Source organism: Panthera tigris, chromosome B1 (genome assembly GCF_018350195.1).
Source record: "Panthera tigris isolate Pti1 chromosome B1, P.tigris_Pti1_mat1.1, whole genome shotgun sequence".
In the NCBI taxonomy this organism is placed as follows: Eukaryota; Metazoa; Chordata; class Mammalia; order Carnivora; family Felidae; genus Panthera; species Panthera tigris.
Window position 1 is genome coordinate 197256964 of NC_056663.1, and position 17694 is coordinate 197274657.

General features: G+C 51.8%; 1 protein-coding gene across 3 annotated transcripts in view; it reads left to right on the forward strand.

The window, feature by feature from the left end:
* The window catches only part of SLC2A9 (solute carrier family 2 member 9), a 257130-nt gene that overhangs the window by 21104 nt on the left and 218332 nt on the right, over positions 1 to 17694 (forward strand). For 2 of the 3 annotated variants that reach the window (XM_042984934.1, XM_015534686.2), the window contains exons 2-3: positions 933 to 1492; positions 13533 to 13633. In XM_042984934.1, coding sequence (XP_042840868.1) covers positions 13571 to 13633 — 63 coding nt within the window. In that variant the 5' untranslated portion in view covers positions 933 to 1492; positions 13533 to 13570. The remainder of the gene's footprint in view (positions 1 to 932; positions 1493 to 13532; positions 13634 to 17694) is intronic. The other variant, XM_007075764.3, reaches the window with a different exon arrangement.

Sequence of the window (17694 nt, forward strand, 5' to 3'; positions counted from 1 at the left end):
TTAGGGCCGGCGTCCCAGGGCAAGAGCAGGACAGGGAAGGTGGGCACTGGGGCCTCGGGGGCAGGAAGGGTGGCCAGCACATGACCCGATCCCAGCTCTCTGGGCTACACGTTCTAGCCGGAGGATCCAGGTCGACGAACAGGTAAACACTCTTCGTTCGGCGACTGGAGCCCTTCAAAAGTAAACCAGCGCAGGATAGATGGGAGATTATGGGGGTGATTAATCACGAGCTTGCATTTTATATCGGGTAGTCAGGGGGTCCTTTCCAACGGCCCCTGTTGGGGTGCAGACCAGAGCAAAGTGAGCTGTGAGCCCTTTGCAGATCTGGGGGATTGGGGGTGGGGAGGGGGGATGTTCCAGGCAGAGGAACAGCAGGTACAAAATGTCCTGAGACAAGAGTGTACTAGAGCCAAAGGGATCCAGTTGGCCAGAGTGGAGGGGCAGGGGGAAGAGAGAGGGGGGAACAGCATTAGCGCGAGTCACCGGAGTCAGAGGCTATAGCATTTGCTGAGGCCTGAGGACATAATCCTGAGCCGAGAGGGTCGGGAGCCATGGGGAGGGGCATTTTCTGAGCACAGGAGGGAGGAGATCCAACCTACATGATGAGGAGCTCTTGGCTGCTCTGTGGGGAAGTGGGGGGGCGGGGGGGGCAGGGGCAGGGGCAGGGAGAGCAGGCTGGAGGGGAGGCCGAGGCAGTGGCTCCTCCCAGGGCTGGCAAGACCGCTCGGACTAGGGCTGAGAAGCAAGAACTGATGGGAGGCGGTCAGATTCTGCATCCAGGAAGAAGGGTGTGGACAGCAGGTCCTCCCGGGGAGGGTGATGCCACTGACCGGGACGGGAGGACCGTGGAGGAGGAGCCGGTTTGGACAGGGCGGGAGGGAGGGCGGCAGGCTGGGGACCTGGCAAGTCTGAGATAATAATTATTCACGCAGGTGTGGGAGCTCAGCCAGCCCAGGGGGACCGCCCTGGCTCCAGACGCACGACTGTCTCCGAGCACTTGCCGTGCTAGAGGCCGACCCGGCCGCTCCACCGGCGTCATTTGGTCACTTAATTCTGAGGTTCCTCTCAGTACCCAAGTGCCCATGTCCTGTGGGCTGCCCAGGAACGTGGCACGCCTGGGCTGGGGTAGAACCTGGGCGTCATCGGCAGCCAGGCAGGTGGGAGCAGAGCCGCCCAGGCAGCAAGTGCAGAGGGAATAAGCACGGGGAAGGGGAGGAGGCCCCGGAGAAGAATGTGGAAGGCGGCCAGAGACGCGGGAGAGAACCAAGCAGTGGCTCGGCGAGCAGCTCCGACGAGCGTTTCCGGGTCTCAGGAAAACCCAAGCAACCGGTGTCTGGTCCACAGCCTGTCCTTTGACATCGAAGCCACATGCTGAGTCTCCTTGGGGAACGCAAGCTCACGGAGACCTGCTCCGGGCCGCCGAAGGCTGTTGTTCTCGTTGGTCAACTCTGCTCGAGCTGAACACCAGCCTGGGAGAAACTCTGAATGAACAGCTAAGTATAAATATTTGCTTAGACTCGCTGCATTTCATAAATGATTAACTTGGATGTGTTAAAAATAGGCACAAGTTTCAGGCGCTGAGTATTATGTCCACATGTTACTGATCTCCACGGAGGGACATGGTGTCCTGGTTATGATTACGGGTAAGGAAGGTGAGCTCAGAGAGGTTAAGTGAGTAGTTTGAGGTCACACTGCTGGCTGGTGGCAAGCTGGGTCACTGTGTGGGTGCCAGAGCCCTGTTCCTTCAGCTTCAACCAGACCCGTGAGCCAGGACGAGGGTTTGTATCTTAGAACATTCCGCTCCCCCCCCCCCCCCGCTTTTTTTTTAAACAGGTCGATATTTCAAACTTCTTTCACAGTGGTAATTAAACCATGCATGGGGCTGACCATGCTTCTTTTTTTTTTTTAATGTTTATTTCTTTATTTTTAATTTTTTAATGTTTATTGTTTATTTTTGAGAGAGAGAGAGAGAGCGAGAGCATGCAGGGGAGGGGCAGAGAGAGAGAGACAGACAGAATCCAAAGCAGGTTCCAGGCTGTGAGCTGTCAGCACAGAGCCCGACCCTGGGTTCTAATTCACGAACTGTGAGATCATGACCTGAGCTGAAGTCGGACGCTTAACTGACAGAGCCATCCGGACCCCCCTGACCATGCTTCTTCTTAAAGGGCTTGTAACAGTCCCACGAGGGCTCTGGTAAAACCCAAAGTGATACCAAGCCACCGTGTGATAAGCAGAGATAGCCTCTTTAAACTTTGAGCTTTCTTTCTCTTTCTTTCCTTCTTTCTTTCTTTCTTTCTTTTTAAATTTCTCTACCCTAATTTCTGACTTTCATAAAAGTAAAGAGCACTCCTGTCAGTTTTCTTCCGGAAGTATTCTCAGCGACAAACGGAACCCCTTGTTTGCCTTTAGTTTTGAGTGTAGAAGTTGTATATTACTTAAAATTAGCTCTAGTCTTCAGTGAAGGCTCAACTCTCCCACTTTTTTATGTATTTAAATTCAAGTGAGTTAGGGGCGCCTGGGTGGCTCAGTCGGTTAAGCGTCCGACTTCAGCTCAGGTCACGATCTGGGGGGGTCCATGAGTTCGCAGTCCGTGAGTTCGAGCCCCGCGTCGGGCTCTGGGCTGATGGCTCAGGGCCTGGAGCCTGCTTCCGAATCTGTGTCTCCCTCTCTCTCTGCCCCTCCCCCGTTCATGCTCTGTCTCTCTCTCTGTCTCAAAAATAAATAAACGTTAAAGGAATAAACTTCACGTGAGTTAACAGACGGTGGAGTATTGGTCTCAGGAGTAGAACCCAGTGATTCATCATTTCCTTATGACACCCAGGGCTCATCCCGACAAGTGCCCTCCTTCATGCCCATTAGTACCCATCACCCATTTAGCCCATCCCCCCGCCCACCTCCCCTCCAGCAACCCTCCGTTTGTTCTCTGTTGTTAAGAGTCTCTTATGGTTTGCTTCCCTCTCTGTTTTTATCTTATGTTATTTTTCCTCCCCTTCCCCCGTGGTCATCTGTTTTGTTTCTTAAATTCCACATATGAGTGAAATCCTATGGTATTTGTCTCTCTCTGACTTATTTCCCTGACTCAAATTCTGAGAGCGTCTCTGGGGCTGCATTGGAGTTCACTGACTTTTCTCATCAAGAAGGGTTCATTTGGGGGATCAGCTGTCCACATCGGGACCAGCCCAGTCCTGGGGGCTTCCTGGTGGGCCTTCCAGATAAGGGAGCCGAGTGTGGGGAGGCCCGGATGCAACCGCTAGAAGAGCCAAGTGGACAAGGGTGATTGCTGGTCACATACCGGCATGGACTGGGACAGAAAAGCTGTGTAACAGGTGGCCCCTGGAAGGTTGTGACTGCATCAACGGAGAGACTGTGCCTCCGGGTTCTGGAAACACACAGAGAGCGTGGGAAGCAGGCAGTGAGAGAACAGCCTGGTTAGGAGGGTCCCTGACCCACAGCTGCTGGACGCTCAGTGCCATCGCCACGAGACGCAGGCTAGAGAACGCTTCGAGTCGCTCCGTGTCGGCCCCAGGGGGCCAGGGACACAGCACTGGGACAACAGCAGTGATAAGAGACAAGGTCCCTGCCCCCCCCCCGCCCCTGCCATGGGGTTGCATTCTGCAGGGGAGGAAAGACAAGAGCCCCCAAAACAAATAGACAAAAAGGGTAACTTCAGGTAGTAAGTATGTGGAAGAAAATAAAAGGTAATGGAAGAGAGAAAAAGAGGGAAGGAGGCAGAGAGAGGAGCAGGAGAAGGGAGAGAGGAAGAGGAGGAAGGGAGGGATGGACAGACAGGCAGGCAGGCAGACTTGGGGTCGGGGTGGGGTTTGATGGGGTATTGGGGTGGTGAGAGTCTGGAGTCGACCGCCAAGAAAGAATTCTTGAGACGTCTTTGGTGCAAGAATGGTGATTTTATGAGAGCACGGGGACAGGGTCCATGGGCAGAAAAGCTACACTGGGTTGTGAACAGTGGCTGGTTATATACTATGGAGTTGGGGAGGTAAAGTCAAAGGGAGGCCCCCAGAAGGACTTTCATGTGCTAAAGAGGACTCAGGAGACACCGGAGGCATTGCTGTGGTCAAGCCAAGGTTGTTTTCCCTCTAGTAAGGCATTAACATTAGGACGGTAGGGTTTCCTGGGGAAAGGATATACTCTCTTTGCCTCAAGTATTTGTCAAGGGGCTGCAGGTTATAAGGAAGTTTAATTTTACCTGCCATTTCCTTCTTGCCTCTGTTCCCCACATCACTGTGGAGGGGAGGGTGATGTTGGGGCTCCAGGAAACCGAATCTGTAGGTTTCTGGAGATTGGGTTATTGTTACGATTGCCTTTTCCTTATAATTAACTAAGATATTTGTAAATGGATGGAGACTCTGTCCTGCACAACTGCGATCTCTATCAGTTAACCTCTTGCCTTCCCCTTTCCTTTGTTCTTGGGCAGCCTGGAAAGCCTGAGGAATGCCACATACCTCCCACCTGGGGGGAGGGGGGGTTAGCTTGTGCGTGGCCCTCAGTTTGCCTTACGTTCCCTCATCAGGGTCGGTTCAGCTGGGGAGGTGAGGGAGAGCATCTCTAAGGAGACGTTTGAGAGAAGACCCCACAGGACAAGAGCCATAAGTGGTTTGAGGGTGGACCCCTGGGCAGAAGGAACAGCAGGTCCAAAGGCCCCGAGATGGTGGAATTTGGGTGTTTGGGAGGAAAGGAGAAGCCAGGGTGAGGGGCCTGTGGAGGCGGAGGGACAGAGCAGAGGGAAACGTTGGAGAGGCAGACATGGGCCTGGTCACCAAGGACCTCATGACCTGTTTAATCCCACAGTCGGTCGGCAGCAGGACCAGAATTGGAACCCAGGTCGGGAGGTGCTCTCGCTGCATGACATGGGGGAACGAGGAGGGGAGTCTGACTCTGGGCGAAGGGAGCAGCAAGTCAGGACTCGATCTAGGACAGACACCGGAGGCTCGGGGCAGGGAGGGTCCCTCGGCCTGGGTGTTTGCGGACGAAGTCGCCTTGGCCACCTCTGGATGGAGGGGGTCTGGTGAGGAGGGCAGCTGTCTGGAGGCTGTGGCAAGCCATGTCCCTGGTGTCCCCGGGGAGAGATGCACCATCTGCCCGGGTGTAACTGAGAGCTGACGTGGCGAGAGATGTCGTGGTTCCAACAGGCACTAGGAGGGAAGTCAGAGGGAGGAGGGGGTCTTGCTCTTTGGCCTAGGAACTGGGATGGGGTCCGCAATAGGGGAGACGGGGAGGCCGGAGCAAAGAGGGCATTTGGACAGGGACGTCGGAAGTTCAGTTTGGGACCTGTTCGGCTTGAGAAGCTTAGCCAAGCGTCAGCACTGACAGGGAGGTGGACGCATGAGTCTGGATCTCGGGAGAGAGGTCCGAGCGAAAGGGGTAGGTCGGGGCAGTCGGCATTGTACAGATGGTTTGAAGGCTGTGGATGGACGAGTCTGGATGAGTTTGCAGAGCAGTGAGGAGGCCAATGGGCTGAGTCTTGGGACGTTCTGCCATCAGCGGCCTCGCAGGCAAGGAAGAGCGGCTGAGCCGACTAAGGAAGAAACAGGCGAAGGAAAACCAGGCCAGCGTGTTGGCTGGAAGACAGCACAAGGAAGTTTGTTTGTTTGTTTGTTTCTCTCATGTTTATTTATTCTTGAGAGAGACAGAGACAGAGCACGAGTCGGGGAGGGGCAGAGAGAGAGAGGGAGACACAGAATCCGAAGCGGGCTCCAGGTTCCGAGCTGTCAGCACAGAGCCTGACGCGGGGCTCGAACTCACGAACCGTGAGATCATGACCTGATCCAAAGTCAGAAGCTTAACCGACGGAGCCACCCAGGTGCCCCAGGACAAGGAAGTTTCTAGAAGGACCCAGAAGGAAGAGGAGTGGTCACCTTCGCCAAAGCTGCTGGGAGGTTACAGGGAATTGACTAGTGACTTTGGATGATTGATGTCCTCAAAAAGAGCAAGCTGGGTGGGGTGGTGGGTCAAAAGCCTTCTGCACCAGCGAGAATGGGCAGGGCAAAGGAGAGACCGTGAATTCTCTTTGGGACACTTTAGCTGTGACAAAGAGCAAGGAAATGGGGTGGTAACAGGAGGTCACGGAGTCAAAGGAAGTCTTGTTTTCCACTGAGGTGAACTTCACTTAACCTCAAACGGAGCGTTTTAAAGTGAACAGTTAGGCGGCATTGAGCGCATTCACAATGTTGTGCAACACCGCCTCTGTCTAGCTCCAAACCATCTTGATCTCCCCAAAAGCAAACCCCTCACCTGTAAAAGAGCGGTTCCCTAGCAACCACGGATCCGCTCTCAACCTCTGCGGATTTGCGTTTTCTGGACATCCTATTTATTTATTTATTTATTTATTTTAATGTTTATTTTTGAGAGAGAGAGAGAGAGAGAGCACAAGCAGGGGAGGGGCAGAGAGAGAGAGGGAGACACAGAATCCGAAACAGGCTCCAGGCTCCGCGCTGTCAGCACAGAGCCCGACGCGGGGCTCGAACCCACGCACCACGAGATCGTGACCTGAGCCGAAGTCGGACGCTCCACCGACTGAGCCACCCAGGGGCCCCCCGACCCCCCGGACATTCAAGTGGAATCAGAAAACACGTAACTGTTTGTGTCCAGCGTTTTAACCCCAGCATAAGGGTTTCGAGGTTCTTCCGTACTGTAAACGTGTGTCAGGACTTCATTCCTTTTTATGTCTGAGTAATAACAATCCATTATATGGGAGACCCTAACTCTTTATCCATTCATTAACTAATGGGCATTTGGACTGTGTCCACACTACAAACTGCCGTAAGGAGCACTGCTGTGAGCGTTCGTGTTCAAGGTTTATTTGAACACCTGTTTCCAGTTCACTTGGGTCTGTACCCAGGAGGAGCGTGGCTGGGGCAGAAGGTGATTCAATGTTTACTCTTGGAGAAACCGCCCGACTGTCTTCCACAGTGGCTAAACCAGTTTACATTCCCACTGGCAATGTAGGAGGGCCCCAGCTTCTCCACATCTTCGCCAACACGTCTTCCTTTCGAGCTCCTTTTTTAAATTGATGGCATGGAGACACCCTTGTGTATGGCCTGAAGCGATCTGACGGAGAAGGAGAACTTGATGATGGCGAAGGAAAATGGGATAATGGCTGAAAGAAGACCCTTGACAAGAGGGATGTGCCCACAAGACCCACCATGGCAGAGCCTCCCAAGTGGGAAGTCTTTCTGGATGCTGCACGGCCACGCATGGCCAGGAAGTGAAAAGAGAAGCGTGTCTGACAGCAAGATCCCGAGGCTCGCTCCGATGGGCTTGTTGATTTTGGTGGGGGGTGGGGGGCCTCCCCACAGAGCAGCAGTGAACGGTAACATGGCGGGGAGAGTGGTGCGGAGTGGGTGGTCTTGCTTTAAACATCAGTCCTCATCCATAAGTCATGGTGCTTCAGGAAGGTGGGGTGACCTGTGGGATCCCGGTACGCTCGGCCACAGAATGGAGATAACAAAGCTTAGTGGCTGCTCTCGGGACTAAATGAGGCTTTGCCTAACCAGTGCCTGGCACACAGTAGGTGCTTACTAAATGCGGGTATCATCCATTGGCTCATCCTTCCAACTCAATTGTGAATTACCCAATGGAAGTAACAGGTTTAACCCTTCTTTGCAGCCTTCTCGGGTTCCAGCACTATGTGGGCCACATAGTAGGTGCTCCATAAAACACTTGAAAAAGAATAAATGAATAAATAAACAAATAAGAAAGAATAAAAATAGTGATCAAGAAAGAGACTTCCCAAAACAATAGCCATAGTGAATATTCACTGGGTGCTTGCTACATGGCGGGTATTTCCAAGGGCAACATCTCGTTTGGTCTATATGACATGACCTTGAGACAAGTACTCCCTTATCCCCACTTGGCAGACAGGTGACTTGTGCTGTGTGACATGGCTGGGGAGGGGCAGGCTGGGGGTGGAGGTCTGACATGAAATCCCAGGCTTAGTCATCGTATTATACTATCCACCTAGACGCTGCTAAACTAATGGTTGAATAATCCTGGTTCTGAGAATGATTTGCCACAGCTAAAAACATGTCAAGAGAGAGGTCAGGTGACTGATTGGGAAAAGGAAGGGTTGGTCACCAAATGGATAATTGTGGAAGCTTTGAAAACTCCAGGGGAGCCATTGCGTTGCCCAGGTGTGTCTGCATTTCCTTGAGCACAGCTGAAATCACCCCGGGCACAGAAATGTCGTCTTCCTGATGGGCAGGTTGGGTCGGACACTGGAGGTTGGTTGATAAAGGCACCTGGGGTAGGTGCTTCTTGGGGATCAGGTGGTTTCTTCCCGTTCTCCAGTCCACTGTTTTGTCAACATCAAGGTTGGGAAACTGGGGAAATGGGGTTAGCCATGAGAAGGCTGCCCGGGTGCTCGGAGTTGATGCCAAGGGAATCAGAAGGGCTTTTCCAAGTTCCCCGAACGGTGCTACCTCCCAGGGTCCAAGCATATGCCTGAACCAGGCACGGAGTCCCTTTTCCGTGGTGGGTAGGACTCCCAGGCGCCATCTTTCTACGATTCACCTCAGAACCGTTCCGCACTCCTCATGCCCTCAGCTCTCTCTGTGAACTGGTCAGGAGGAGGCCCTGGTGCCCTTGGCTAAGCTTGGATCTGGCCCCGAGCCGCTCAGCCATGCTCTTGCATTCCTCACTTCTTCTCCTCACACCCCTCTGCTGCTCCAGCCCTCCGTTTATCTCAGAGTCCTGAAGATAGAGTAGGGCTCACACGTGGGCATCTCTTTCGAGCTACCGGGACAGGTCGGGGGACGTTGTGGCATTCGTAAACCGCCACCAACAGCAGTGACCACCGGTGCAGCATTTCAGAGTTGACGGCTCTCCTGTATTTCTCCCGGGGCTGATTATAGTCTGACATTGACAGAGTAGCAAGAATAAACTTTTCGTCTTGCCCATTTGGGCTTAGAACCCGATCGACGTGCACCATTCGTGTCCTGCTTTACAGCTGTCATGTGTCATGTCACTTAACCCTCACCATGGCCTGGGCAGATCCTGCGCTGGTCATATCCTCGGAGTAGCAGGAAGCCATCGGACACGCAAGAAGGTCAGCCCGATACTCAACAGTGGCTGTGCCGGAACACCTCTGCCTTTGACTCTGGTCCAGAACTTGTTGACCCCCTGGCATGTTTTTAATAAGCTGAGCTTGCCATCAATAGTTGGCTGTTAATCATTTACCTCTCGTGGGGATAGACATTAAGGAATGTTTATAGTAATAGCTGGATGCCGTGTAATCATTAGTGCTGCTTTCTTTCACAATTTCCCAGGCTTATATCTGATTATATGGGGGGAGCTGATTTATCAATGAAACGTATTCTGTTTGTTCTTTAGACCGTAACAGGCAAGGGGGGCTCCAGAAACCAGGTGGGTTATGTTCACAGACATGGACCAGCTTTGGGAAGGATTTCAAGAATTTCTAAGACTCTCGGAGAGCAGCTGGAATAAGGGAATTGAAAAGTCAGGGATTTGAACATCAATTTAGGTGAAGATTAAGTGAGAAAATGCACATAAAGTGCTTAGCGTGGGGTTTGATGAATGCTGCTATAAAATGAAATGGATAATGAGTGATCATGGCTAAGGCAATTATTCCAATGGCTGATAACCCAGTTACCTCCTTCTGCCTTCCTTCCTCTCTGTCTCTCTCTTTCTCTCTCCTCCTCTCTCTCTCTCAAAGCTGCTCTATCTTCCACATTCCTTTTCAGGATGTTGTTATAGGGTTAGCTTTAGCTCCATGCCAAAGTCAGCAGAGAATTAACCCTGAAAATAAAGAATAAAGCCCTAGCCAAATATTGCTCAATCAAAACGTGGGGGGAATAGGAAGTATGTGGCATTTCCTGTTCAGAGCTGTGAGGCAGGTGCTGGTTGGCACCACTGGGCTCGTGTGGCAGGCTGAATAGCAGCACCTGCAGGCATTTCAAGGCAGGTGACCCCCAGCTTTAGGAGAACAAGTCCACCTGGGCCGTCCGCTGACATTCTGCGGTCTACGGATGTCAACAGCGCCTTTTCTTTGCCTCTGTCTTTCCAGCCAACCCAGGCTCACGAGTGAGGATTTGACCAGAAGCTGTCTGGGCTCAGACCCACCCTCTGTGACAGGTTGGGTGGGTAAAGATACTTCCCTAAGGCTTGCTTACCTTATTTCTAACATGGTTGACCCTAGCGACAGACACATGGCGACCGCAAAGGTTTTCTTATCGGCAGCGAGGTGATTTTCTAAACATTTAACCCCAGGGACAACCTAGGTGGAGGGCAATCAGATTGCCAGGAACAGAGTCCTGGGCTCGGTTTTGGTAGACGTTAACTCTGTAGCTGCTGGGTTGTGGCAGGTGGGCACTCTGGGGGCTTGGGATGTGGCTGTTCACCAATGGCTGCGGTCGTTTGACCTTCTAAGAACTGGCATGGCCACACGAGTGGACACCAGAGTGTTAGATTCAAACAGCAGCACGTTTTGTATTATTACTGCGGACCAAAAAGATAGGGAGCTGGCATGTTTGGAACTTCACGCAGAGTGGATATCGGTGTTATATTTATTCACGATTCCATTTAAGCCTTAGAGAATTCTTTTGAAGCAGTTTAGGGCTCTCTGCTCGCATGCCCAATGGTTCCCCCTCTCGTAACCAGTTCTAAGACACCATCTCAGAATGTTGTTCCATGAGGCCCTTACAAATGAAATGCCTCATCAGTGCTCCACAGAGGCCATTTGCTGGGAGTCCGGGGATGATGATGATGATGCCATTTAGCATTTACTATGTGCTTCATACACATTGAGTCATTTAATCTTCACAAACGCCCTATGAGATGTGTCCTGTTATTATTCGTTACTTGACATGTAGAAACAGAGGCTCAGAGAGGTTAAGTGACTTTCCCCAAGTCACACAGCCAGTAAGCTATTGAGCTGCGATTTGAACTCATGGCTCCATACTGCCTGGGGTGCAAGCTGTCTGCCTTTGGCCTTGTGCTGGGCAGGTGGGCACAGAATCTCACCTTCAAGGCTCACCTCCGCTTGACTGACTGTTCCTTCTGGGAGCTCGGAATCACTTCCTTCTGTGCATGGGAAGGAGGAAAGGCATTCTAGGATCAGGGACAGTCCAGGGAACACAAGAATGGCCTGGAAATGGAGGTCCAGTGGGCTGGACGGTCCCTGAGCATGTGCTGAGTGTGTGGCCCTTGTCAGGGGAGGGCCTCGGATGTCACACTCGAGTGTTGACTATGGAAGCCTGCCAACCAACATCCTCGTCAGACCGGCTCAGATGACATCTGGATCGCAGAGCCCGTCATCCTACAAGGACTGGATATTTTTCCAGAATTGTATTGCTTATGTCTCCTTGGCTACCCAACACCTTAAGGACTCCATCAAAACAGAAACATTTTTTTAAACTTAAAGCAACTTTTAAAACTTGCTTTTCTAGTTATAGAAATTTTTTTTTTCAGTGTCAAAAATCGGAGAAGTCTAGGAAAACACACCAGATAAAAATGGGCTAAAAGACGGCGGCCGAGGGGAAACTGCTGTCTCTCTTGCCGCCTCCAGGGAGTCTATTTTCTCTGCACATAAATATGTGATTTGTCCTCCGCTCCCCTCTGCGGCCCAGTCCCCTCCTGCTCTCCTGTCCTGTGCTGGGCCAGGCCGCTCGCCTTCCGTGTGCCCCAGGAACAGACTGTATAGTCTCCTAGAGTGCAGGCTCCATCAGGGCAGGCCAAAGTCTGTCTTGCTTTTACCTAGGCATTAGGGGCTTAATGAATACCTGCTGAATGAACAACGTGATGTACAAATATTTTGAAACCTTGAATTTCATATTAAAAAACGCACGGGCACAGTTTAAGTACATACATCCTTTAAGAGCACGCGTCTATTCCTAAGTACATCTAGTTTCAACGTTAACTGGTGGATAGACTTTAATATATCTTCCTCTGTTTGTCAAGGAAGATTATGAGCATTTTCCCATGACATTAAATATTCTTTTTTTAAATTTTTAAACCTTTAAAACAATTTTTTTAGGGGTGCCTGGGTGGCTCGGTCGGTTAAGCGTCCGACTCTCGGTTTCAGCTCAGGTCACAATCTCGCGTTTTGTGGGGTCGAGTCCCACATCAGGCTCTAAGCTGATAGCACGGAGCCTGCTTGGGTTTCTCGCTCCCTCTCCCACTTGTGCTGTCTCTGTCTCTCTCTCAAAATAAGTAAATAAACTTAAAACAATTTTTTAAAGAGTTTATTTATTTTTGAGAGCAAAACAGAGCTCGAGCAGGGGAGGGGCAGAGAGAGAGGGAGACACAGAATCCAAAGCAGGCTCCAGGCTCTGAGCTGTCAGCACAGAGCCCGACGCGGGCCTTGAACCCATGAGCTGTGAGATCAAGACCTGAGCTGAAGTCAGATGCCCTACCCACACACCCCTAAATGTTCTTTTATAAAATGTTTATTTATTTTAAGGGGAGGAGGGGCAGAGAGAGGGAGAGATCGAGAATCCCAAGCAGGCTCCATGCTGTCAGCGCAGAGCTTGATGTGGGGCCTTATCCCATGAACCATGAGATCATGACCTGAGCCGAAATCAAGAGTTGGACGCTTAACCGACTGAGCCACCCAGGCACGCTGACATGAAACGTTCTTTAACACAGTTTTTAATCGCTACATGAGTTTCCATATATGGATGTACCATAACTTATTTAAACTTCCCTGCTGGATTTTTTTTTTCTCTTGTGAATACCATTTTTTTTTTAACGTTTTTATTTATTTTTGAGACAGAGAGAGACAGAGCATGAATGGGGGAGGGGCAGAGAGAGAGGGAGACACAGAATCGGAAGCAGGCTCCAGGCTCTGAGCCATCAGCCCAGAGCCCGACGCAGGGCTCGAACTCACAGACTGTGAGATCGTGACCTGAGCCGAAGTCGGACGCTTAACCGACTGAGCCACCCAGGCGCCCCGTGAATACCATTTTTTAACGTGAAAAATGCTGTAGTGAAGGTCTCAGGCTGGACTCTTTGTGCACGTTCTTTTTCGCTGCTTTAGGATAACTTTTTATAGATGGAGTAGTTGGCCCAAAGGGCCTAAATATTTTTATGCCTCTAGAAACCTATTTCCAAACTCCAGGAAAGCTGCATAGTTTTCAAGGTCTGTCCTGCCAGTGATCCTGTTACAATTTTGGTGAACTGTTTCCAGTTTGACAGGGGAGATTGGCACTTGGTTTTGACTTACACTGCTTTTATTTTCACATCTTGGGAACAGAAACTTTGGTATTTCCAAGATGTGCCCTACCATGAGAATGGCTGTCTGAATGAGAATGTTCTGGGGAGGGGCCTGTATCCAATAAGCAACGTGGCAAGTGTGGAAAACACGGAGGTAGTTCAACACAACCATCTCACAGATGGAGACACCGAGTCCAGAGAGGAGCACAGAGCTGCTTAGGTCTCCGGGGAAGTCGGGCACCCCCGTCCTGGTGTCCTCACCATGCCCCCTTATCTGGGCCGCTCCCCTAATTACCCGTCAGTGACAGCAAGCGCCTAATGACTTCTTCCTTTTTTCTCTTTCTCAGGAACAAGGAAATCCAGTCCAAAATCTGACAAATAAGCCATGACGGTCAGCGAACAGGACTCCACAGATTCCAAAGAAAGTGATTCGGTGAAAGAGAAATTGGTCAGTCCTGGTTTCCTTATCTGTCCCTGTTCTGGTGACTCTGGGGCAGTCCTTCCTGGCCCCCTCGCTGCTCCCAGGGAGATGCAGGTTGAGGTCAGGTCAGGCAGAGAAGAGACAGCAGGGGATAAAAGCAAAGGTATATGGCAAGTTGCCTTGTGAACCACAAAGCATGTGTCGTGAGGCACAGGCCACTGATGGCATTGTACTTCGGCTGATGATAACATATCATCCGCTGGTGGCCTTCAGGACTTGTTGTGGGGGGTGGGGGTGAGTCTTCGCTCCAAAAGTCATTTTGCAGCAGGGGGACACCGATGTGTGAAAGCAATGATGTTGATGTCCTTAGGACACACTGAAACTCCCCCCTTATCCCGCCACGAGGCTCAGTCCTCTGCCCCTCCTCCAGGATGTCCTGGGCATCTAGAGACACTCTCACTGCTCAGGAGTCCTTGGATAGTTATTTATTTACTTATTTAATTTTTTTTTATTTTGAGAGAGAGCATGAGCACACAAGGAGGAGAGGGGCAGAGAGAGAGAGAGAGAGAGAGAGAGAGAGAGAGAGAATCCCAAGCAGTTTCCATGCTGTCAAGGCAGAGCCTGATGGGGGGGGGGGGCTCAAATCCATAGACTGTGAGATCACAACCTGAGCCAAAATAAAGAGTCAGACACTTAACACACCGAGCCACCCAGACACCCCAATATATGTCCATATTTTCAATAAACCTTATTTAGCAGGAAAAGATCCACACAGGTGTATTTACCAAACTGCCAGGGAAGTGTGGAATTGGCAGACTGAGAGTGATTGTCCCCCCCCCATAGGGGTGAAATGGAGGTTCGAGGAGGCCCAGCCACCTCCTCAGGTCATCTGGGGACATGGCGGAGTCACATTAAATAAACAGCGATTCCCTCCACGCAGACACTATATTTTTCTCGGTGCTCATATTAGGTTGAGTCAAGGCTCTGCTGTCTAGACATTTGGTGTAATGAACAAAGGGCTGTAGTCATCTCAATCATTCTGCTTAAATGATATTCAATAGAAAACACCCCCTTTTTTCCTTTCCTGCCCTGTCCTGGAAGAAAATGTTCATCTTGTCCAAGCTGACTTTCTAGCTTCAGGATACCATCCGGAGGACAGTTTGAGTTCAGTGCCAGAAGTATCTACCGGGTCCCAGCCCTGAGCCAGGTGGGAAGAAAACTGGGAATGCTAAGAGGCTCAGGACACTGGATTAGCCTGCTCAGGCCGTCGTGACAAAGTACCACAGGCTGGTGGCCTAAGCAACAGAGATACACGTTTTCACATCTGGAGGCTGGAAGTCCAAGATCAAGGACATCAGAAGGGTTCATGCCTTCTGGGGCCTCTCTCCTTGGTTTGAAGATGGCTGTCTTCCCCCCCATGTCCTCACATGGACTTTCCTCTATGTGTGTCTCTGTCCTAAGCCCTTCTTGTAAAAACACTGGTCGTATCCGATTAGGGTCTACCTTAGTGACCTGACTTCACCTCACTCTCCTCTTCAAAGAACCTGTCCCCAAATACGGTCCATTCTGAGGTTGTGGGGGGTTGACTCTTCACCATATGAATTTGGGGGGGGGGCACAGGTCACTCAATACCAGACACACACACAATGCCTGCCCTTGGTGAGCTCCTGTCCAGAGGGAAAGGCACACATGAGAATAGACACTTTTAAGTACAGGTGGTCGTAGACAGTAAATCTGTGAGCAGCTTATGGAACACAGAGGGGCAGAGAGAGCCCAGGGAAGATTCTGGGAGGAGGTGGTCAGGGGGCTGAGTACTGAAGGATGAGCAAATTAAGGGTCCTCAGAGGAGAAGCCTGAGCAAGGGCCAGGAGAACCGGCACGAGGAGATACTCCACAAATATTGGTGAATGGGTGTGTGCATGCCGGAACAGGTGTCAGAAGAGGGTGATGGTGCCCCAGCCTCAGAACACCTGGGAACACGTGTCTAATGACCACATCCTTAATTGAGTTCATCTTCTCAGGCTCTGCCGGGAAGCATGGGGCCACAGGCCGTGCAAATGCGGGGATGGCACCAGCTCTCCCCAACTCCACTGGTGATATCGTGGGTGTGAACACACCTGGCCAAGTGTAGACATGTTCCATGAGGGGCGGGAGGAGGGTGCTCTGGTAATCAGGAGCCCCGGTTAACTGCCTTCTGGTCCAGGAATCTACCACACATCATGTTCACCACCAAGAGACCAAACTTGAGCACTAGAACAGTCCTTAGCAATTGTCCAATGACATCAAAATGCCCCCAGACCTCCCCTTCTACCGCTGAGGACAGTGATTCCCTAGAGGGGGGCAAATCTTTGTCCACAGAGTTTGCGTGATGGCACTGACTTAGAAATGGATGAGAACATTTGGTCCAGATAGAGCACATTATCCGGGGACAAGGTGATCTAAAAAATAATGAGTGTTCGTTGTATCGTATGCTTGCTGTATGCTGGGTGTTGTAGATGCCACGATTCTAGGTGTTTTTCCAGTATAAACTCACGGAATCTTCCACAGGTCTATGAGGTGGTGGCACTGTTATCATGCCCATGCTACACACGAGGACATGATGCCACAGAGAGGCCAAGTGATTCGTGCAAGAGCTCACAGCCTAGGTGGCTGAGCGGAGGCTCAAACCCAGGCAGTTTTGAACCGCTAAGCTGGGGCAAAGGGAGGGGGCAGCTCCTATCAGCTTCACCAAGCGTTTCCAGAAATCAGAGCCGTTCACTGGGTCACCCTGAAAAGCCCCGGGGGGCTGGGATCACTTACCTGCCTGAAGGAAGGGGGGTGCAGTTGACTTGAAGGCCAAGCTCTCGGCATAGCTGGAGCCCGGACTCTGCTGTGTGACTTTGACCAAGTCGCTGCTCACCTCTGGGCTGGTTTGCGGGCTGGCCGGGGAGGGAATTAATGGACAGCTACCTCCACCAATAAGAGGAGCTCTTCAGGCCAAGCACCGCCTCCAGACTGTGGGACAGCAAGGACAGTGAAGTCTGCACAAGCCTTGCTGTGTGGCTGGACAGATGTGCGTCCGGTCTTCGGTTCTGGGACAGGTGCAGGGCTGGGGCCGGGGCGGCCGCCGGCAGTTGGTCTCTTTCCACCCCTGGGATCTGCATCCCCTCTGGTTTCTACCCTCAGAGCTCAATTTCAGCAGGTTTTGGGGCAGCAGAATTGAGGCAGGAGAGGCGTGCAGGGACAGCTTTGAGGGGGGCCTCAAGTCCACACCCGGGGTACGTGCTGGCCGGTGGACAATGCTTGCTGACTTTGGAAGCCTTCATAGCGCAGGGGCGTCCCCGACACCAGCGACCACCCCCGTTTCCTCCTACTTTGTGTACATTTGTGTTGACCTCCTGGAGCCTGGGGCCTACTGAGTTTTCAGCCCCAATGAGGAAGCACAGAACAATTTCCAAGGGGGGGTGGGGGTGGGGAGAGAGCACCTGATTCGGATTGAGTTTTAGCAAGATCAGATGAGACCGCCTGTTACAGATGAAGCCAGGCAGGAAGGGCCTGAGCTAAAGAGGGGGTAGGGGAGGAAGAATGAGGGTGAGTATAACGTCCCCATCCAGACAGCACAGCGAGGGTCCTCACGACACAGGGAGGCAGCTGTCCCTTCGCTGCCCCTTCCCGTCCTTCAGGGCCCAGCCATCCTCAATTACCTTCCTCCCCCACCTACTCCAGGGTATCTGTGTCTGCAGGCCTTGGCTCGATGCCCTCCCACCCCACACCCTCTGCCTGCATGCTTCCCAGGGCTACTCAGAAATCACCTCTTCCGGAAAGTCTTCCGTGATCCAGCCCCAATTTCAATGTCTGTGTTCCCCTACACCTAGTTTGTTTGCTTCCCGTCTCTTTTTGCGGACTTGAGGCCTCCCTGGCCTCCTAGGGGTTCTGAATTCCCCAGTCAGGCCCTTGCCCACCGGCCTGTGCCCCTGCTCTCTGCCTCTGGGGGCAAATGGCCGAGGCAAGCTGTCCTAAACCTGTCACGATTAAAGGTACACTTCTCCGACATCCAGGGCAAGTTGGCCACGTGGTGAACAAATTCTCATGACGTCTGGTGTGCATGA